The sequence below is a fragment of the Xenia sp. Carnegie-2017 genome, unplaced genomic scaffold, assembly GCF_021976095.1.
Source record: "Xenia sp. Carnegie-2017 unplaced genomic scaffold, XeniaSp_v1 HiC_scaffold_17, whole genome shotgun sequence".
In the NCBI taxonomy this organism is placed as follows: domain Eukaryota; kingdom Metazoa; phylum Cnidaria; class Anthozoa; order Malacalcyonacea; family Xeniidae; genus Xenia; species Xenia sp. Carnegie-2017.
Genome location: NW_025813479.1, coordinates 670,064 through 693,188, shown reverse-complemented (window position 1 = coordinate 693,188; position 23,125 = coordinate 670,064). Strand labels below are relative to the sequence as shown.

The 23,125-nt window shown below is 35.9% G+C and overlaps 2 protein-coding genes across 2 annotated transcripts; both read left to right on the top strand.

Annotated features, from left to right (window-relative positions):
• Positions 1 to 1,495: 1,495 nt before the first annotated feature.
• On the top strand, positions 1,496 to 22,915 carry LOC124437771 (serotransferrin-like). Its single transcript, XM_046987698.1, has 5 exons — positions 1,496 to 1,682; positions 1,967 to 2,227; positions 2,794 to 2,813; positions 12,327 to 12,558; positions 22,229 to 22,915. The coding sequence occupies exons 1-5, from the start codon at positions 1,646 to 1,648 to the stop codon at positions 22,642 to 22,644; spliced, it is 966 nt and encodes a 321-aa protein (XP_046843654.1). The 5' UTR covers positions 1,496 to 1,645; the 3' UTR covers positions 22,645 to 22,915.
• On the top strand, positions 8,276 to 11,771 carry LOC124437774. The gene is made up of 3 exons (XM_046987700.1): positions 8,276 to 8,590; positions 11,124 to 11,276; positions 11,562 to 11,771. The coding sequence occupies exons 1-3, from the start codon at positions 8,515 to 8,517 to the stop codon at positions 11,753 to 11,755; spliced, it is 423 nt and encodes a 140-aa protein (XP_046843656.1). The 5' UTR covers positions 8,276 to 8,514; the 3' UTR covers positions 11,756 to 11,771.
• Positions 22,916 to 23,125: the final 210 nt, after the last annotated feature.

Below are 23,125 nucleotides of genomic sequence, written 5' to 3'. Positions count from 1 at the left end.
CACTGAGATCTGTCAAAAACGTGCGCTTTGTTTATCAACTTGAAAACCTAACATATTAAACCTCACGTTTTTTAACGTTCAAACAGCAGTCTAGTTCCAGTATAGGTGGTTTGCATGTAATATAAAAGCTCCTATGTTGGAGGTCTTCTACAAAAGAATGTGTTATCAATGCTATTGTGATCAGTAGCTGTCGTGAGGGGGGGGGACACTTTGTTAGATAATTCCATAATTCCGTGGAAGTTGGTGGCAAATTTGCAATACAACAATGGGTACAACAAACGTGTAAAAACCGTGGAGACTGGTCACTAATCCTGTTGTATATGAAAGCGAAAAAACACATGATACACAAAACAGTGGCCAACAGCACCTAAATTCAAAGAAATCATCCAATTTGAAATCTCAACACAACGTATTCGGATGACTGTATATTGCGTGTCGGTAAACACAGGATGTCTGTAGACAATTTAAATTTAAGTGGTTTCTCTCACTATAGATTGCAATGAAAGGCCTTTGACTTCCAAATTATGGAACACTTATATAGGAAATATAATAAACAAAGAATTTTAGAGAAACCTCAAGCAGTTGGGACATGTTTTCTCGGTATTGCGTACACAAAAATATCTTTTCTGATAGATGTTGTATTACTGAAGACAATTCGTATGTTCACTTCGGAATATTGTCGATATTCATTTTTGAAAACTTAATTGCGTTCGGAGTGGGTAAGTCTTGAAGTATTTCATGAAATAAGAAATCAACCATTTAGCGGCCACGATTGCTCACGAGCAACAATCACGAAACGCAACCAAAATGAGTCGACAAAAACGCGCGGTAACTAAACTCATCATCGTTTTGTTGGGGTATGAACTCGACTAGACAGAACAACTTTCGCTGAATCAAAGCAGGTTATAGGCCACCGATGTTATGCGTAGAAAGATTTAGTAACAAACTGACGAATATAAGTCATTTGCACCAGCCCCTATTCATTCCACAACTCACCCCCTCATTCCAAAAATTACGCCCCCCCCCCAAAATCATTCCTACGGCATTTTGTTCATTTGAAGCGCGCGTCAGAATTATTGTGGGTGATCTTATTTTCCTTCATCATCCATGGGCCTCCTTTAATGTACCCCAATAGGTGTGATGATCTCCAAAGCTTTTTACCGATCTGACACATGTGTTGTAGACTTAATCTTGGACAAGGGGGAGGGTGGGGGAGGCAAAACACCTTTAAAGTTAAATGACCGATTCAAAGTTTTGGACATTTCTGGATCTGTTTTTGTTGTTGTTGACTGACGTTTCGACAACCTTAGCGGTAGTCATCTTCATTTGACTCTGAAGATGACTACCGCCAATGCTGTCAAAATGTCAGTCAACAACAACAAAATAGTCAACTTTATTAACCTGGACGATCATCATTTACAAACGTGTAACGATACTCCCGGGTTCAAACCATTTACTTTATTTCTGGATCTATAAAAAGCTGAAACTTGTATCAATTCAATTTAAACACTTTTGCTCTCTTCATGTAGTTTGTGTCAACGACGTAACTGCATGTAATAACGCAGGTCTAACTATAAATGTCACATGTCAAGCAGCAACATCCGGTTCAAGTTGCGTTGAAGATGTTGTAAACGGTCGAGCAAATATGACTATGGCTGCAGCTGATCACATGGTCCAGAACGGTAAGAAATTAACTTATTTATCATTGTATTTAGTGTAGTATACCAACAGGAACATTTATAAACGAATCATTCTTTCAATTATAAACAATCCAAAGTTTTAGGCAATAATCAGCCAGGAGTGAAATGTCAATGACTTTTTATGTTGAGCAAAAATCTTTATCCTAACCTTCCAGTTACCGTATTAAATCATTCTGGACGAAGAATGTAGACACGCAGATACGACATTGGCCACATACTTTAACTGTATGTAAAGTTTTATTGCATGTATCTTTCTTCTTCTTCAGCTGAAAATCTCCAAATTGTCATTGGTCAAAAACTACCTGGGCTCGACAACTTTATTCAATATTACGGTCTGGCTGTCGTCAAGAAAGGAACTACTTTTAATTTCAACTCCCTGCGAAATCAAAAATCCTGCCATACTGGTGTAGGAAAAACTGTCGGTTGGAAAATCCCTGTTGGTTACATGATTTACAATAAAATAATGACATACACAGACAACCAGTATAAATCCGCTTCGGACTTCTTTGCTGAAAGTTGTGCACCAGGTAAGTTATCTTTTACATTAAATATGTAGTCAATTCTACTTCATGGTTGACAGTATACTCACCTTAATATACCTAGTTTAAAATGGATATTAAATTTATCACGAGAAAGTTGTCAAAGATCGAGTCTTGGGGTATATTATGCCTCTACCAAACGAACGACATTTAGCCGTACAGCGGTGTCCATAGCAACGTGAAAAAGGTGCATAAACCCAAAAAAAAACCGTAAACATAAACAACCTGACAAGTCAATACTTTCCGACCGCTGACCGCAAGCATTGCATGACCATATTTTTAATTCAATCCAACAAACTGCATTAAGTATTTGCTATTTAATCACAAGCAAACTAACAGGCTTTTGAGCACCAGCAAACGTGTTTGTGAAAATATTCAGAGAAGCAATGATGTTTCACAATAAAATCTCTAGCTATGAGCCCAGCTGAGACATTGTTACAGAATTCCGTGAAATACATTGATATCCATGTTTATACATTGATATCCATGTTTATACATTGATATCCATATTTATACATTGATATCCATATTTATACATTTATATCCATATTTAGGTATTAATGGCATCTCAGGAGTCAGTGACGCAGTGAAGAGATCTTTGCTCTTTGTGCAACGGAACATGCGCACTAAACTCAACTGAGCCATATTACAACTACGAGGGAGCATTCAAATGTATGGCTGATGGTAACAATGATCGTGTTGGTTTTGTAAGGCAAACGACCGCTAAAAACTTTTTTGACAACAATCGCAATTATAGAGGCACAACTATGGCAGACTATGAACTACTTTGTCCAAATGGAAGAAAAGCTGGTAAGTTTTGAAAAATATCTCTCCATCGGAGGAAGTATTTAAACACAAAAAATGAACAGAGTTGAATTTGAAGCAAAAAAAACTGTCATAAGCCCAATAGCCGAGAAATCTCCTAGCCTCTCACAATTCCCTTTATTTTCTTGTCTTTTCTTGAGTTGTTTTGCATCACCTCAACACCGCACAGATATGAAATAGTAGCACGCATCCTTTGGAGACGTGCAATTTTGAGAAAGCCCAATATACTGAGCGACATTTGATAAAGATCTTGTCTTACACAAAAGTTTAAGATTTAGTATGAGGCTAGAATCAACGTTAAAGGCGAGAGTAGCGATTTCCGTGCGTCTGAAATTTTCCACTAACAATTGTTTCATTTCATATAGCTTTAATCAATACAGTACCTACATCGGAACAAGACCATTGTACGCCATTGTCACTGGTAAATCAACATCGTCTGAAACAATCACACATCCAAATATGTTGCAAGAGTTGATATCAGTAAGTTAAGGCAGCTGGAATAGCATACAAAAATAGAAAGATTGGTGAGGTATACTGGTGCATCTGTTAAAGAATATGTTGGATCATATGGAAATTATTATAATGGTCTTACTGGAACAATGAAACCAAGCGCAGCGCCATCTTTGATTCTGTCACTAACTTTGCAAATCGCCGCCATTTTGGTTTACTGGCTCGTGGCTTAAATCACGCAGCTACTGGTACAACTCAGTGTTCTCGTGAAGTAAACTGAACATTACGGGTGCTCGTCTGTGATAACATTTTACATCATGTCTAAACTAAGACTTTTTCTTTGTAGTTTGAATTCGGTGTCTGTGTGTAACAATTTTATAATCAATCACAAGAATTTTTAAAACTTGTTTTGCTATTTCCTATTACCTAAATACAATTTGTAACCTACAATCCAACTTTATCATTTTCTTGTCTGTGAAATATTTATTCACTTACATTAGATAGACTTTAACTTCAAGTATTACTACATAGCTTTTCAAATAAGTTGAAAACGTGGCATTCTTTCAAAACATCCAGCAAAGACTATCTTTCAAGTTACACTACTGGCACAGAATAGGAAATGAACAGAAGGACAACTTAGTGTTCGAGCCTTTGAAGTCAGTGTCTTTGCACATGTCTCACTGAGCATACTAGCAATTCGACAGCTGCTATTACTGTGACAAGTATGGAATTTGTACATAAATGTACTTTGCGAAAACATCAATTTACACATTGTGAAGGTTAACTTTCTAAGCCTGCTTTCTTATGATCAAAACATCAAAATATGCGGTAAATACTGCCAATTTGTCTATTTTGTAGTCAAATCACTTTAAATCGCATTAAAACTGTGCCTTGCCTTTTAAAATTTAATTATTGGGAAAGTTCCCACAACTGATGAAGGACAACGTTTAAAAGCGTGATATTCTTACACAGATATTCCATTGTACTGTATAATTTATAGTAATCTTTCTCATAATCAAAAAAGCTTTGAAACTGTATACAATTTACCTTGATTGATTACATTTCTGTGGTTTTGTGATAATCCATCATATATTTCATTCTTCCATTTATAAGTACAACATTTCACGATAAAATATCTAAAATCCAAGGCATTATTAATTACAAACTGTGACTATTCAATCATCATCATCATCATCATATCTTTTCGCGCCAGGGGCGATGCAAACTCGGGCTGGAAGTTTGGAAGTGTTGCGCGTGTTGTAGCGATCAGTCGAAATCAGGGACGGCACGTGAATTCTTGCTACTTGTCCCCGATTATTCAATGACTTAATGTTATTACAAACATTAAACTGTAGAAAAACGAATTTCATGTGTGCAATGATGATATAACACAATCAAATACAACTAAAGAAATTTTCAACAAAATTAAATGCACGCAGACGCAAACTATGCCTACAAGCTAAAGGCCAATAGAAAAGACAATGTAATATATAGTCTATTACAGTATACAATTACGTATAATCAATTATAATATAGAACAAAAATATAATAACTGTCATTTCGATTAATTAGTTCTAAACAGTGACCCTGTACAGCATTTGAGATGAACAAATAGACACACACAATACTGTTATTGTTAAAACTTATTACTGTACAATGAAAGTTTACATTGTATTATGAATACAAATCAATGTTACCATATATGGAACACGTTTTCATTAAAATCCTTGTCATTTATTGAAGATGAATTCCATTCCAGTGTTTCTGCTGTCTTATCTTTACAAACAAGACGTACAACACGTGCAAATTTACAAAAACTCCAAGATTATCATGATGATTTTACAGCAATATAACAAAGAAAAATAAAATTATATGTTATCAACTCCCATCAGATCTAAAATTGACATCACGAAGTTTCCACAATGAGAATAGCTAGTGAATCCAAATAATTCATAAAATTATCGAGATGTACAAAACGATTAAAGTGAAATATATTTTACCACATGCTCACACATCTTTATTGCTAGAGACTGGGATCGAATTCTTAATTGCTATGGCAGCTTCATTCGCCACCCGAGTGTCCAAAAGTAGTCTGTGTTTGATAAAGATAGGTGGGAATATATATGTATTATACTAAAGTTTCGGTCAGGCTAAAAAACAATGCAAAGACAATAAATATTTTGTAGGATTCTCTACTTTTAACCAGTTTGATTTACGTTTGATAATTTATTAAAAATATTGTTAAACACTTTTGAAGGACTGCCTGCATGCCCTTTAAATTTCAATTGTCCTAAAGTTGGACTTCACCATTTATAACATAAAGTTTATATATAATATATAAATATATATTATATAAAAGCTATTCCAAGAACAGTGAAGCTTCCACATTCAATTGCAATTATAAAAAGCGACAAATACATGAATGTTTAACTGTTTTTTAAAACTTAAAATGAAGACATATCTTTAGATGAAAATACCGTCAGGTCTGTCATGGCAAAACTTTTATGACACATACAGATCAGTACTATTTAGCGCATCACAATTAAATGCCTTCTGCAAAACCAATATCAACTCTTAATGACGTCAATGACAACACAATGCACACACGTCATTAACTGCGTCACACTTATCTAATTACAATGTTTCTCGGCAGATACGGCATTAAATATCGTCGAAAATGTTTCTTGCTGTTTACCTGGCTTTTATTCACATACAGCAGTTTTCATCTTATCCATACTGCAATACGTTTACAAGGAACTTGTAAAAATGTCGATTTCAAAAAGCCAAACTGGGCTCGATCCCATCGCAAGTTGGTCGTGCCGTCTTCCATAACAGTGTAATGACTTTTCAGCATTATTTCGTTCTCATCATTCGCAAGTGACGTTTCTTCCCAGTGAAGGACTGCCAAAATGAAGGCCATGTTCGTAAAACGATAAGATGCGTTGACGTTGTCTCCCCAGCAAAGTGTGCTACCTGAAATGAAGAAAGATTTGTTTCAAATTTAAAAAAAACAAAAACTCATCAAAATTCATTTTGAAAAACAATTCAACTTCGTGAATACGGTCTTACAAAGAGATATTTTATGAAAAGGTATGTATGCTTGCCGTGATGTGCCTCTACTGCACGTTTATATTTTCTTGTTAAATCCATTTGTTTTAGCAAACAAAAGAAGAGTTTTTAAGGCAACAATTGTTGAGCACGTTCAACTGTCGTTCAACACGTTCAACTGTCGTTCAACTGTCGTTCAACTGTCGTTCAATACGCTCAACGTCATTTATGAAGAAATGTCAGCAAACGATGATCGTCTAGGTTAATGCAGTTCTGGAAAAGACTGTTGGTGTTGATGTTAACTGACGTTTTGACATCCTTACTGGTAGTCGTTTTCGAAATCAAGAGTGTCAATATCCTTAATGGTCCTAAATGATCCCTAGTGGGATACATCTTCAGAATCAAGAGTGTCAAAGTACTTATAGAGGTCCTTAGTGGTAGTCATCTTCAGAATCAAGGATGTCAAAGTATTTATAGTGGTCCTTAGTGGTAGTCATCTTCAGAATCAAGGATGTCAAAGTACTTAGTAATGATCCTTAGTGGTACTCATCTCTAGAATCAAGGATGTCAAAGTACTTAGTAATGATCCTTAGTGGTACTCACCTTCAGAATCAAGGATGTCAAAGTACTTAGTGGTTCTTAATGATAGTCATCTTCAGAATCAAGGATGTCAAAGTATTTAGTGGTACTCATCTTCAGAATCAAGAATGTCAAAGTACTTAGTGGTCCTTAGTGGTAGTCATCTTCAGAGTCAAAGTACTTATAGATGTCCTTAGTGGTAAATAGTCATGTTCACAAGAGAGTCAAACATTAGTGAACATCAACACCCACAGTCTTGTCAGTACTACACCAACCTAGACGGTCTACATCTACAAACATGTAACTATACTCCCAGCCTCAAACCATTTACTTTGTCATTGAGAAAAGCGCCGTTAATGTTCCTTGAACTCTCAGTCTTATTCATTCCTTCGGTATATTAAAAAGAGAAATCTTGAACGAACCTGTAAATTTGAATTCTTTTCTCTCTTGTTTAATAACGTTCCATGTATAATCTCCTATTTACATATAAGGGGGTGTTTACATGAATCCGGAATGACTTTCGATCCGTAATGAACTCATTCCATTTTAAAAGAAATCCTACTGCATGTTTACATGAATACGGAATGAGTCACAACTCGATCGGGATCGAGTTCATTCCTATTTTCATTCGGATCGAAATTTCATTCCGGATCGAGATTTAGTTTTTATCTCATGTAAACGCGAATAGAGTTTAATTCTGGAATGAGATTGTGATTAATGACGAAGCACGCATGTGCCATGCGTAGTGTCTTCTGGGAAATTGAAGCTCTTGAGCAAATAAGGCGGCTAAATGGGCTAAAATGAGTGCGAAGAAAAACAACAATTAGTTTCATGCAAGTGTTAAGCTGTATTAACTCAGGAGCAACAGAAAAAAAAGGGTTGCTATAATGTTTATGTTCGCCATCTTTAAATTCAAAATTCCTGCGAAATGTCAATCCTTGTGTTGATTTCCCATGTAAAAACGAATTGACATCACGTTTGATGAAATTGAAAGTCATTCCGGATTCAAGTAAACACCCCCTGCCCTGACTCATTGAATTCAATTGCATCAATATTGTTCCACAAGTTGACAATATTTAATCATGCAATATTAATGGATATGAGCGCAGTTCTTGGAAGGGGGAATTCATGGCGTTTCCTACAGTTGAAGCGTTAAATGGTATTGTAGTTCAAGCCAATAGCAATAAAGAGTAATGTAGCAATTAGCGTTATCTCTATTCTCATTGGATGAGGCTTCGGTACGAGATTCATACAAACACACTTCACCAAGCTAACGTTGACACTTGTCCGAGCAGGCGTTACGTAAAGCACTGATCAACCTCTTCACAAGCAATTATCCAGAAATTCTCAGAAAAACCATTTCTCGTCAAAAAATGTATCGACAAGCAGCGATATTATTTGCATTGGTCGTTTCCTTCGTGGTTGCTGATCATCACATTCCCTACACAGGTAAGGTTGAAAAAGTGATAGATTAACACGGAAGCCAGATGTTTGAAATCAGTATTGCTGTATTAATGAACTAATGATTTGTTGTACACACGCAGGGAAGGTTAATGCAAGAGATAAGCATGTGTTAGGCAACTACCGAACATGTGCTTTGACAATAGCTTTAATTGCATCTGCTACGTGCACTTTGACACGTATATTTGCCAGTTGCATACGTGTCAGATAGTTAGCGTCAGTACTTTAATTTCCAGTCGAAGGCATTGCGGTACGCTGTTAATATCATGTAAGCAAGCAAACTGAGACGTATATAATGTGTATTACAGCAAACATAATTATTTACAAAATATATTTGCCGAAAGCAGAGGCGTACCTGGAACGTTATTTTGGGGAGGGTGCATATTCATATACTCCTTAATTACTTTTGGAAGTAATTTGAATTTCGAAGGACATCAGTAGGGCACAACTGAATATATGAATATACACGTGTTCTTTGTCGAGCACGTTTATCTGTATGTGATACAGAGATAAATAAATTCATAAAAGTTGTGAGTGTGTTGGCTATCGACTTGTCTTTTAAGGCGTTCACAACATTACTCAGATTCACGCATGCATATCAAATTAGTTTGCTTCAAACACTAAATTTTGAAGAAACGCAAGTCAGTTTCACGCATAGAGAAGGCCATCGTCTCCAAAAGCAAAGGATTAAGGAACAAGGCCTGTCGATGTAGTAAAAAATTTGAATTCCATGAATGAATGAATGAATAAAATTTTCAAATGGCGTTGTCAAATGACGTTGATTTTAACGCCTGGCGTGCTTTTGTGCAAATACAATTACAAAAATTACAATAAAACGGCTATAGAGATAAAACACAGCGATAACAAATAACTATAGAGGTAAAAGATAGGTTGAGATGTTTAGATATCAACAAAGCTTAGTTCTATCATTAATTACAGACGTAACAAAATCATAAAATGCAAGGGGCAATTCTATTTTGTAAAAGTGACACACTTTTGCTATCTCTGATAACTTGTTGGAATTGAATTCTAAGCACAACCCCCATGAAGCTTTTCTTCAATAAGTTAGTGTTTTACATATCGACAATTTGCAATATCACGTAGATTATGTTGATTAATGTTAGTCACACAATAATTCAATAGGAAGCTTAAATCTGTGTTTCGTTTTTGAGAATCACTAAAATCAGTGAAAACGTGCGCTTCCGAACTCTTTGCTTATCAACATGAAAACTTATCATGTTAAACCTCACGTTTTTCAACGTTAAAACAGCAGTCTAGTTCCAGTATAGGTGGTTTGCATGTAATATAAAAGCTCCAATGTTGGAGGTCTCCTACAAAAGAATGTGTTATCAATGCTATTGTGATCAGTAGCTGTCGTGAGGGGGGGGGACACTTTGTTTGATAATTCCATAATTCCATGGAAACTGGTGGCAAATTTGCAATACAACAATGGCTACAACAAACGTGTAAAAACCGTGGAGACTGGTCACTAATCCTGTTGTATATGAAAGCGAAAAAACACATGATACACAAAACAATGGCCAACAGCACCTAAATTCAAAGAAATCATCCAATTTGAAATCTCAACACAACGCATGCAAATGACTGACTGCATATTGCATGTCGGTAAACACAGGATGTCTGTAGACAATTTAAATTTAAGTGGTTTCTCTCGCTATTGATTGCAATGAAAGGCCTTTGAATTCAAATTATGGAACACTAATATAGGAAATATAATAAACAAAGAATTTTAGAGTAACCTCAAGCGGTTGGGACATGGTTTCTCGGTACAGCGTACACAAAAATAACTTTTCTGATGGATGTTGTGCAATGCATTACTGAAGACAATTCGCTTGTTCACTTCGGAATATTGTCGATATTCATTTTTCAAAACTTAATTGCGTTCGGAGTGGGTAAGTGTTGAAGTATTTCATGAGATAAGAAATCAACCATTTAGCGGCCACGATTGCTCACGAGCAACAATCACAAAACGCAACCAAAATGAGTCAACAAAAACGCGCCGTAACTAAACTCATCATCCTTTTGTTGGGGCATGAACTCGACTAGACAGCACAACTTTTGCTGAATCAAAGCAGGCTAGGCCACCGATGTTATGCGTAGAAAGATTTAGTAACAAACTGACGAATATAAGTCATTTGCACCAGCCCCTATTCATTCCACAACTCACCCCACCCCCTCATTCCAAAAATTACGCCCCCCCCTCCACAAAATCATTCCTACGGCATTTTGTTCATTTGAAGCGCGCGTCAGAATTATTGTGGGTGATCTTATTTTCCTTCATCATTCATGGGCCTCCTTCAATGTACCCCAATAGGTGTGATGATCTCCAAAGCTTTTTACCCATCTGACACATGTGTTGTAGACTTAATCTTGGACAAGGGAGAGGGTGGGGGAGGCGAAAAACCTTTAAAGTTAAATGACCGATTCAAAGTTTTGGACATTTCTGGATCTATAAAAAGCTGAAACTTGTATCAATTCAATTTTAACACTTTTCTTGTAGTTTGTGTCAGCAACGTAACTGCATGTAATAACGCCAATCTAAACATAAGTGTCACATGTCAAGCAGCAACATCCGGTTCGAGTTGCGTTGAAGATGTTGTGAACGGTCGAGCAAATATGACTATGGCTTCAGCTGATCACATGGTCCAGAACGGTAAGAAATTAACTCATTTATCATTGTATTTAGTGTAGTGTACCCACAGGAACATTTGTAAACGAATCATTCTTTCAATTATAAACAATCCAATGTTTTAGGCAATAATTAGCCAGGAGTGAAATGTCAATAAATTCTTATGTTGAGCAAAAATCTTTATCCTAACCTTCCAAGTTATCGTAATAGATCATTCTGGATGAAGAATGTACACACGCAGTTACGACATTGGCCACATATTTTAACTGTATGTAAAGTTTTACTGCATGTATCTTTCCCCTTCTTCAGCTGACAATCTCCTAATTGTCATTGGTCAAAAACTACCTGACCTCAACAAATTTATTCAATATTACGGTCTGGCTGTCGTCAAGAAAGGAACTACTTTTAATTTCAACTCTCTGCAGAATAAAAAAATCCTGCCATGCTGGTATAGGAAAAACTGTCGGTTGGAAAATCCCTGTTGGTTACATGATTTACAATAAAATAATGACATACACAGACAACCAGTATAAATCCGCTTCGGACTTCTTTGCTGAAAGTTGTGCACCAGGTAAGTTATCTTTTACATTAAATATGTAGTCAATTCTACTTCATGGTTGACAGTATACTCACCTTGATATACGTAGTTTAAAATGGATATTAAATTTATCACTGAGAAAATTGTCAAAGATCGAGTCTTGGGGTATATTACGCCTCTCCTAAACAAACGACATTTAGCCGTACAGCGGTGTCCATAGCAACGTGAAAAAGTGCATAAACCCAAAAAAACCGTAAACATAAACAAACGGACAAATCAATATTTTCCGACCGCTGACCGCGAGCATTGCATGACCATATTTTTAATTCAATCCAACAAACAGCATTAAGTATTTGCCATTTAATCACAAGCAAACCAACAGGCATTTGAGCACCAGCAAACGTGATTGTGAAAATATTCAGAGTAGCAATGATGTTTCGCAATAAAATCTCTAGCTATGAGCTCAGCTGAGAACTTGTTACAGAATTCCGTGAAATACATTGATATCCATATTTAGGTATTTGAGATCCCAAGGGGTCAGTGACGCAGTGAAGACAGATCTTTGCTCTTTGTGTAACGGAACATGCGCTAAAAACTCAACTGAGCCATACTATGACTATATGGGAGCTTTCAAATGTATGGCTGATGGTAACAATGATCGCGTTGGTTTTGTGAAGGAAACGACAGCTAGTGACTTTTTAAAGAAATATTCCAATTATGGAAAACTTGGAGACTATAAACTACTTTGTCCAGATGGAACTACAGCTGGTAAGTTTTGAAAAATATCTCAATCGGAGGAAGTCTTTAAACGCAAAAATAAACAGAGTTGAATTTGGCAAAAAACTATCATAAGCCAAATAGCCGAGAAATCTGCTAGCCTCTCACAATTCCCTTTATTTTCTTGTCTTTTCTTGAGTTGTTTCTGCATCACCTCAACATTGCACTGATATGAAATAGTAGCACGCATCCTTTGGAGATGTGCAATTTTGAGATCCCCCAATATATTTAGCGACAATTGATAAAGATCTTGTCTTACACAAAAGTTTAAGATTTAGTAAGAGGCTAAAATCAACGTTAAAGGCGAGAGTAGCTATTTCCGTGCGTCTGAAATTTTCCACCAACAATTGTTTCATTTCATATAGGTATGAAACAATACAGAAAGTGCCACATCGGAACAAGACCATTGTACGCCATTGTCACTGGGAAATCAACATCGTCTCAAACAATCAAAAGCATCCGAAATATGTTGGAAGGAGTTAATATCACTAAGTTAAGTGCAGCTGGAATAGCATACAAAAATGTAGAAAGATTGGTGAGGTATACTGGTGCATCTGTTAAAATATGTTGGATCATATGAAAACAATTTTGAGTGGTCTTACTTACTGGAAAAATGAAACGAAAGCGCCATCTTTGATGCTGTCACTAACTTTGCAAATCGCCGCCATTTTGGTTTACTGGTTCGTGGCTTAAATCACGCAGCTACTAGTCTACAACTCAGTGTTCTCGTGAAGTAAACTGAACATTACGGGTGCTCGTCTGTGCTTACATCATGTCTAAACTAGTTTTCTTTATAGTTTGAATTCGGTGTCTGTGTGTAACAATTTTATAATCAATCATAACAATTTTTGTAACTTGTTGCTCTTTCCTATTTTTTTACCTAAATACAATTTGTAACCCACAATCTAACTTTATCATTTTCTGTCTGTGCAATAATATTTTTAACTTCACTTACATTAGATAGACTTTAACTTCAGTATTACTACATAGCTTTTCAAATAAGTTGAAAACCTGGCATTCTTTCAAAACATCCAGCAAAGACTATCTTTCAAGTTACAGTACTGGCACAGAATAGGAAGTGAACAGAAGGCCAACTTAGTGTTAGAGCCTTTGAAGTAAGTGTCCTTGCGCATGTCTCACTGAGCATACTAGCAATTCGACAGCTGCTATTACTCTGACAAGTATGGAATTTGTACATAAATGTACTTTGCGAAAACATTAATTTACACATTGTGGAGGTTAACTTTTGAAGCCTGCATTCTTATTATCAAGACATCAAAATATGCCATATATACTGCCAATTTGACTATTTTGTTGTCAAATCACTTTAAATCGCATTAAAACTGTGCCTTGCCTTTCAAAATTTAATTAATGGGAAAGTTCCCCACAGTTGATGAAAGACAATGTTTAAAGCGTGATGTTCTTACACAAATATTCCATTCTACTGTATAATTTATTGTAGTCTTTCTTGTAATCAAAAAAGCTTTGAAACTGTATACAATTTACCTTGATTGATTAGATTTCTGTGGTTTTGTGATAATTCATCATATATTTCATTCTTCCATTTATAAGTGCAACATCTCAGGATAAAATATCTAAAATCCAAGGCATTATTAATTACAAACTGGGATTATTCAATGATTTAATGTTATTACAAACATTAAACTGTAGAAAAACGAACTTCATGTGAGCAATGATGATATAACACACAATCAAATACAACTAAAGAAACATTTCAACAAAATTAAATGCACGCAGACGCAAGCTATGCCTACCCCCTAAAAAGGAAGCCAATAGAAAAAGAAGACAAGGAATATATAGTCTATTACAGTATACAATTACGTATAATCAATTATAATATAGAACAAAAATATAATAAATTTCATTTCGATTAATTAGTTCTAAACAGTGACCCTGTACAGCATTTGAAATGAACAAATAGACACACACAATACTGTTATTGTTAAAACTTATTACTCTATAAAGAAAGTTTACATTGTATTATGAATACAAATCCAATGTTGCCATAAGGAACACGTTTTCATTCAAAATCCTTGTCATTTATTTAAGATAAATTTCATTCCAGTGTTTCTGCTGTCTTATCTTTACAAACAAGACGTACAACACGTGGCAAATTTACCCAAAAAACTGCAAGATTATTATGATGATTTTACAGCAATATAACAAAGAAAAATAAAATTATATGATATCAACTCCCCACATCAGATCTAAAATTGACATCACGAAGTTTCCACAATGAGAATAACTAGTTTATCCAAATAATTCATAAAATTATCGAGATGTACAAAACGATGAAAGTGAAATATATTTTACCACATGCTCACACATCTTTGTTGCTAGAGACTGGGATCGAATTCTTAATTGCTATGGCAACTACATTCGCCACCTAAAAGCTGTCCAAAAGTAGTCTGTGTTTGATATAGATAGGTGGGGAATATATCTAGTTATTCTACTAAAGTTTCAGCCAGAGTAAAAAAAAAAACAATGCAAAGACAATAAATATTTTGCAGGATTCTCTATTTTCAACCCAGTCATTGATTTACGTTTGATAATTTATTAAGAAATATAGTTAAACAGTTTTTGAAGGACTGCCTGCATGTCCTTTAAATTTCAATTGTCCTAAAGTTGGACTTTACCATTTATAACATAAAGTTTATATATAATATATAAATAATATATATTATATAAAAGCTATTCCAAAGACAGTGAAGCCTTCACACTCAATTACAATTATAAAAAGCGACAAATACATGAATGTTTAACAGTTTTTTAAAACTTAAAATGAAGACATATCTTTAGATGAAAATACCGTCAAGTCTGTCATGGCAAAATTTTTATGACACATACAGATCAATACTATTTAGCGCATCACAATTAAATGCCCTCTGCAAAACCAATATCAACTCTTAATGACGTCAATGACAACACAATGCACACACGTCATTAACTGCGTCACACTTATCTAATTACAATGTTTCTCGGCAGATACGGCATTAAATATTGTCGAAAATGTTTCTTGCTGTTTTCCTGGCTTTTATTCACATACAGCAGTTTTCATCTTATCCATACTGCAATACGCTTACAAGGAACTTGTAAAAATGTCGATTTCAAAAAGCCAAACTGGGCTCGATCCCATCGCATGTTGGTCGTGCCGTCTTCCATAACAGTGTAATGACTTTTCAGCATTACTTCGTTCTCATCATTCGCAAGATGACAACGTTTCTTCCCAGTGAAGGACTGCCAAAATGAAGGCCATGTTCGTAAAACGATAAGATGCGTTGACGTTGTCTCCCCAACAAAGTGTGCTACCTGAAATGAAGAAAGATTTGTTTCAAATTTACCAAAACAAACAAAACTCATAAAATCCATTTTGAAAAACAATTCAACTTCGTGAATACGGTCTTATAAGGAGATATTTTATGAAAAGGTATATATGCTTGCCGTATGATGTGCCTCTACTGCACGTTTATATTTTCTTGTTAAATCCATTTGTTTTAGCAAACAAAGAAGAGTTTTAAGGCAACAATTGTTGAGCACGTTTAACTGTCGTTCAATACGTTCAACGTCATTTATGAAGACATGTCAGCAAACGATGATCGTCTAGGTTAATGCAGTTCTGGAAAAGACTGTTGGTGTTGATGTTGACTGACGTTTCGACATTCTTACTGGTAGTCGTTTTCGGAATCAAGGGTGTCAATATCCTAAATGGTCCTAAATGATCCTTAGTGGTATACATCTTCAGTATCAAGAGTGTCAAAGTACTTATAGAGGTCCTTAGTGGTAGTCATCTTCAGAATCAAGGATGTCAAAGTACTTAGTGATCCTTAGTGGTAGTCATCTTCAGAATTAAGGATGTCAAAGTACTTATAGTGGTCCTTAGTGGTAGTCATCTTCAGAATCAAGGATGTCAAAGTACTTAGTAATGGCCCTTAGTGGTACTCATCTTCAGAATCAAGGATGTCAAAGTACTTATAGTGGTCCTTAGTGGTACTCATCTTCAGAATCAAGGATGTCAAAGTACTTAGTAATGGTCCTTAGTGGTACTCATCTTCAGAATCAAGGATCTCAAAGTACTTATAGTGGTCCTTAGTGGTAGTCATCTTCAGAATCAAGGATGTCAAAGTACTTATAGATGTCCTTAGTGGTATATAGTCAGGTTCACAAGAGAGTCAAACATTAGTCAACATCAACACCCACAGTCTTCTCAGGACTACACCAACCTAGACGGTCTACATCTACAAACATGTAACTATACTCCCAGGCTCAAACCATTTACTTTGTCATTGAGAAAAGCGCCGTTAATGTTCCTTGAACTCTCAGTCTTATTCATTCCTTCGGTATATTAAAAGAAATCTTGAACGAAAATGTAAATTTGAATTCTTTTCTCTCTTGTTTAATAACGTTCCATGTATAATCTCCTATTTACATATAAAGGGTGTTTACATGAATCCGGAATGACGTTCGATCCGTAATGAACTCATTCCATTTTAAAAGAAATCCTACTGCATGTTTACATGAATACGGAATGAGTCACAACTCGATCGGGATCGACTTCATTCCTATTTTCATTCCGGATCGAGATTTAGTTTTAATCTCATGTAAACACGAGCTGAGTTTCATTCTGGAATGAGATTGTGATTAATGACGAAGCACGCATGAGCCATGCGTAGTGTCTTCTGGGAAATTGAAGCTCGTGAGCAAATAAGGCGGCTAAATGGGCTAAAATGAGTGCGAAGAAAAACAACAATTAGTTTCATGCAAGTGTTAAGCTGATTAACTCAGGAGCAACAGAAAAAAAAGGGTTGCTATAATGTTTATGTTCGCCATCTTTAAATTCAAAATTCCTGCAAAATGTCAATCCTTGTGTTGATTTCCCATGTAAAAACGAATTGACATCACGTTTTGATCAGAATTGAAAGTCATTCCGGATTCATGTAAACACCCCCTGACTCATTGAATTCAATTGCATCAATATTGTTCCACAAATTGACAATATTTAATCATGCAATATTAATGCATATGAGAGCAGTTCTTGGAAGTAGGAATTCATGGCGTTTCCTACAGTTGAAGCTTTAAATGGTATTGTAGTTCAAGCCAATAGCAATAGAGAGTAATGTAGCAATTAGTGTTATCTCTATTCTCATTGGATGAGGCTTCGGTACGAGATTCATACAAATACACCTTACCAAGCTGACGGTGACACTTGTCGTAACAGGCGTTACGTAAAGCACTGATCAACCTCTTCACAAGCAATTATCCAGAAATTCTCAGAGAAACCATTTCTCGTCAAAAAATGTATCGACAAGCAGCGATATTATTTGCACTGGTCAATTCCTTCGTGGCTGCTGATTATCACTACACAGGTAAGGTTGTGAAACTGATTAATTAACACGGAAGCCAGATGTTTGAAATCAGTAGTGCTGTATTAATGAACTAATGATTTGTTCTACACACGCAGGGAAGCTTAATGCGAGAGATAAGCATGTGTTAGGCGACTACCGAACATGTGCTTTGACAATAGCTTCAATTGCCACTGCTACGTGCACTTTGACACGTATATTTGCCAGTTGCATACGTGTCAGATAATTCGTCGGTACTTTCACTTCCAGTCAAAGGCATTGCGGTACGCTGCAAATATTATGTAACGAAGCAAAACTGAGACGTATATAATGTGTATTACAGCAAACATAATTATTTACAAAACATATTTGCCGAAAGCAGAGGCGTACCTGGAACGTTATTTGGGGGAGGAAGGGTGCATATTCATATACTCCTTAATTACTTTTGGAAGTAAATTGAATTTCGAAAGACATCAGTAGGGCACAACTGAATATATGAATATACACGTGTTCTTTTGTCGAGCACGTTTATCTGTATGTGATGGCCATCGACCCTTCTTTTAAGGCGTTCACAACATTACTCAGATTCACGCATGCATATCGAATTAGTTTGCTTCAAACAATAAATGTTGAAGAAACGCAAGTCAGTTTCACGCATTGAGAAGGCCATCGTCTCCCATAGCAAAGGATTAAGGAACAAGGCCTGTCGATGTAGTAAACAAATTTGAATTCCATGAATGAATGAATGAATAAAATTTTCAAATGGCGTTGTCAAATGACGTTGATTTCAACGCCTGGCGTGCTTTTGTGCAAATACAATTACAAAAATTACAACGCAATAAAACCGCTATAGAGATAAAACACAGAGATAACAAATAACTATAGAGGTAAAAGATAGGTTGAGATGTTTAGATATTAACAAAGCTTAGTTCTATCATTAATTACAAACTAAACAAAATCATAAAATGCAAGGGGCAATTCTATTTTGTAAAATTGACACACTTTTGCTATCTCTGATAACTTGTTGGAATTGAATTCCATACAGAACGCCCATGAAGCTTTTTTTCAATAAGTTAGATTTTTGCATATTGACAATCTGTAATATCACGTAGATCATGTTGATTAATTTTAGTCACACAATAATTCAATATGAAGCTTAAATCTTTGTTTCGTTTTTTGAGAATCACTGAGATCTGTCAAAAACGTGCTCTTCCGAACTCTTTGCTTATGAACTTGGAAACTTATCATGTTAAACCTCACGTTTTTTAACGTTCAAACAGCAGTCTAGTTCCAGTATAGGTGGTTGGCATGTAATATAAAAGCTCCTATGTTGGAGGTCTCCTACAAAAGAATGTGTTATCAATGCTAATGTGATCAGTAGCTGTCGTGAAGGGGGGGGACACTTTGTTTGTTAATTCCATAATTCCGTGGAAGTTGGTGGCAAATTTGCAATACAACAATGGGTACAACAAACGTGTAAAAACCGTGGAGACTGGTCACTAATCCTGTTGTATATGAAAGCGAAAAAAACACATGATACACAAAACAATGGCCAACAGCACCTAAATTCAAAGAAATCATCCAATTTGAAATCTCAACACAACGTATACAGATGACTGTATATTGCATGTCTGTAAACACAGGATGTCTGTAGACAATATAAATTTAAGTGGTTTCTCTCGCTATTGATTGAAATGAAAGGCCTTTGAATTCCAAATTATGGAACCCTTATATAGGAAATATAATAAAAAAAGAATTTTAGAGAAACCTCAAGCGGTTGGACATGTTTTCTCGGTATTGCGTACACAAAAATAACTTTTCTGATGAATGTTGTGCAATGCATTACTAAAGACAATTCGCTTGTTCACTTCGGAATATTGTCGATATTCATTTTTCAAAACTTAATTGCGTTCGGAGTGGGTAAGTCTTGAAGTATTTCATGAGATAAGAAATCAACCATTTAGCGGCCACGATTGCTCACGAGCAACAATCACGAAACGCAACCAAAATGAGTCGACAAAAACGCGCGGTCACTAAACTCATCATCGTTTTGTTGGGGCATGAACTCGACTGGACAGCACAACTTTCGCTGAATCAAAGCAGGCTAGGCCACCGATGTTATGCGTAGAAAGATTTAGTAACAAACTGACGAATATAAGTCATTTGCACCAGCCCTATTCATTCCACAACTCACCCCCTCAACGGCATTTTGTTCCTACGGCATTTTGTTCATTTGAAGCGCGTCAGAATTATTGTGGGTGATCTTATTTTCCTTCATCATTCATGGGCCTCCTTTAATGTACCCCAATAGGTGTGATGATCTCCAAAGCTTTTTACCGATCTGACACATGTGTTGTAGACTTAATCTTGGACAAGGGGGAGGGTGGGGGAGGCGAAAAACTTTTAAAGTTAAATGACCAATTCAAAGTTTTGGACATTTCTGGATCTATAAAAAGCTGAAACTTGTATCAATTCAATTTTAACACCTTCGCACTTTTCTTGTAGTTTGTGTCGAAGACGTAACTGCATGTAATAACGCCAATCTAAACATAAGTGTCACATGTCAAGCAGCAACATCCGGTTCAAGTTGCGTTGAAGATGTTGTGAACGGTCGAGCAAATATAACTATGGTTTCAGCTGATCACATGGTCCAGAACGGTAAGAAATTAACTTATTTATCATTGTATTTAGTGTAGTATACCCACAGGAACATTTATAAACGAATCATTCTTTCAATTATAAACAATCCAATGTTTTAGGCAATAATTAGCCAGGAGTGAAATGTCAATGAATTTTTATGTTGAGCAAAATCTTTATCCTAACCTTCCAGTTATCGTATTAAATCATTCTGGACGAAGAATGTAGACACGCAGATACGACATTGGCCACATACTTTAACTGTATGTAAAGTTTTACTGCATGTATCTTTCCTCTTCTTCAGCTGAAAATCTCCAAATTGTCATTGGTCAAAACTACCAGGGCTCGGCAGATTTATTCAATATTACGGTCTGGCTGTCGTCAAGAAAGGAACTACTTTTAATTTCAACTCCTGCAGAATCAAAATCCTGCCATACTGGTGTAGGAAAAACTGTCGGTTGGAAAATCCCTGTTGGTTACATGATTTACAATAAAATAATGACATACACAGACAACCAGTATAAATCTGCTTCGGACTTCTTTGCTGAAAGTTGTGCACCAGGTAAGTTATCTTTTACATTAAATATGTAGTCAATTCTACTTCATGGTTGACAGTATACTCACCTTAATATACCTAGTTTAAAATGGATATTAAATTTATCACGAGAAAGTTGTCAAAGATCGAGTCTTTGGGTATATTACGCCTCTACTAAACGAACGACATTTAGCCGTACAGCGGTGTCCATAGCAACGTGAAAAGGTGCATAAACCCAAAAACGTAAACATAAACAACCGGACAAATCAATATTTTCCGACCGCTGACCGCGAGCATTGCATGACCATATTTTAATTCAATCCAACAAACAGCATTAAGTATTTGCCATTTAATCACAAGCAAACCAACAGGCTTTTGAGCACCAGCAAACGTGATTGTGAAAATATTCAGAGTAGCAATGATGTTTCGCAATAAAATCTCTAGCTATGAGCCCAGCTGAGACATTGTTACAGAATTCCGTGAAATAGATTGATATCCATGTTTAGGTATCAATGACATCGAGGAAATCAGCGACGCTGTGAAGACAGATCTTTGCTCTTGTGTAACGGAACATGCGCTAAACTCAACTGAGCCATATTATGACTATATGGGAGCTTTCTATATGGCTGATGGTAACAATGATCGTGTTGGTTTTGTGAAGCAAACAACAGCAATGGAGTTTTTAGCTAAATATCCCAGTTATGGTGCACTTAAAGATTACAAACTACTTTGTCCAAATGGAACTACAGCTGGTAAGTTTTGAAAAATATCTCAATCGGAGGAAGTCTTTAAACGCAAAAAATGAACAGAGTTGAATTTGAAGCAAAAAAAACTGTCATAAGCCCAATAGCCGAGAAATCTCCTAGCCTCTCACAATTCCCTTTATTTTCTTGTCTTTTCTTGAGTTGTTTTGCATCACCTCAACACCGCAGAGATATGAAATAGTAGCACGCATCCTTTGGAGACGTGCAATTTTGAGATCCCCAATATACTGAGCGACATTTGATAAAGATCTTGTCTTACACAAAAGTTTAAGATTTAGTAAGAGGCTAAAATCAACGTTAAAGGCGAGAGTAGCTATTTCCGTGCGTCTGAAATTTTCCACTAACAATTGTTTCATTTCATATAGGTATGAATCAATACAGAAAGTGCCACATCGGAACAAGACCATTGTACGCCATTGTCACTGGTAAATCAACATCGTCTCAAACAATCAAAAGCATCCGAAATATGTTGGAAGGAGTTAATATCACTAAGTTAACGGCAGCTGGAATAGCATACAAAAATGTAGAAAGATTGGTGAGGTATAATGGTGCATCTGTTAAAGAATATGTTGGATCATATGGAAATTATTTTAATTGTCTTAATGGACCACTGAAACCAAGTGCAGCGCCATCTTTGACAATGACACCAAGTCCATCGCCATCTTCGACAATGACAACAAACACATCGTCACCTTCGACGACACCAAGTGCAGCGCCATCTTTGATGCTGTCACTAACTTTGCAAATCGCCGCCATTTTGGTTTACTGGTTCGTGGCTTAAATCACGCAGCTACTAGTTTACAACTCAGTGTTCTTGTGAAGTAAACTGAACATTACGGGTGCTCGTCTGTGATAACATTTTACATCATGTCTCAACTAACAGTTTTTCTTTATAGTTTGAATTCTGTGTCTGTGTGTAACAATTTTATAATCAATCACAAGAATTTTGTAAATTGTTACTCTTTCCTATTTTGTTACCTAAATACAATTTGTAACCTACAATCTAACTTTATCATTTTCTTGTCTGTGAAATTATACTTTAACTTCACTTACATTAGATAGACTTTCACTTCAGTATTACTACATAGCTTTTCAAATAAGTTGAAAACCGGCATTCTTTCAAAACATCCAGCAAAGACTATCTTTCAAGTTACAGTACTGGCACAGAATAGGAAATGAACAGAAGGACAACTTAGTGTTAGAGCCTTTGAAGTCAGTGCCCTTGCGATTGTCTCACTGAGCATACTAGCAATTCGACAGCT

What these genes read in the sequence shown, in the direction of transcription:
- LOC124437771 (XM_046987698.1), top strand. Translation starts at nt 1,646, where the DNA reads ATGACTATGGCTGCAGCTGATCACATGGTCCAGAACG. An exon ending in TGATCACATGGTCCAGAACG is followed by an intron (nt 1,683 to 1,966) that starts GTAAGAAATTAA and finishes CTTCTTCTTCAG; the next exon opens with CTGAAAATCTCCAAATTGTC. An exon ending in TGCTGAAAGTTGTGCACCAG is followed by an intron (nt 2,228 to 2,793) that starts GTAAGTTATCTT and finishes ATCCATATTTAG; the next exon opens with GTATTAATGGCATCTCAGGA.
- LOC124437774 (XM_046987700.1), top strand. Translation starts at nt 8,515, where the DNA reads ATGTATCGACAAGCAGCGATATTATTTGCATTGGTCGTTTCCTTCGTG. An exon ending in TCATCACATTCCCTACACAG is followed by an intron (nt 8,591 to 11,123) that starts GTAAGGTTGAAA and finishes CTTTTCTTGTAG; the next exon opens with TTTGTGTCAGCAACGTAACT. An exon ending in TGATCACATGGTCCAGAACG is followed by an intron (nt 11,277 to 11,561) that starts GTAAGAAATTAA and finishes CCCCTTCTTCAG; the next exon opens with CTGACAATCTCCTAATTGTC.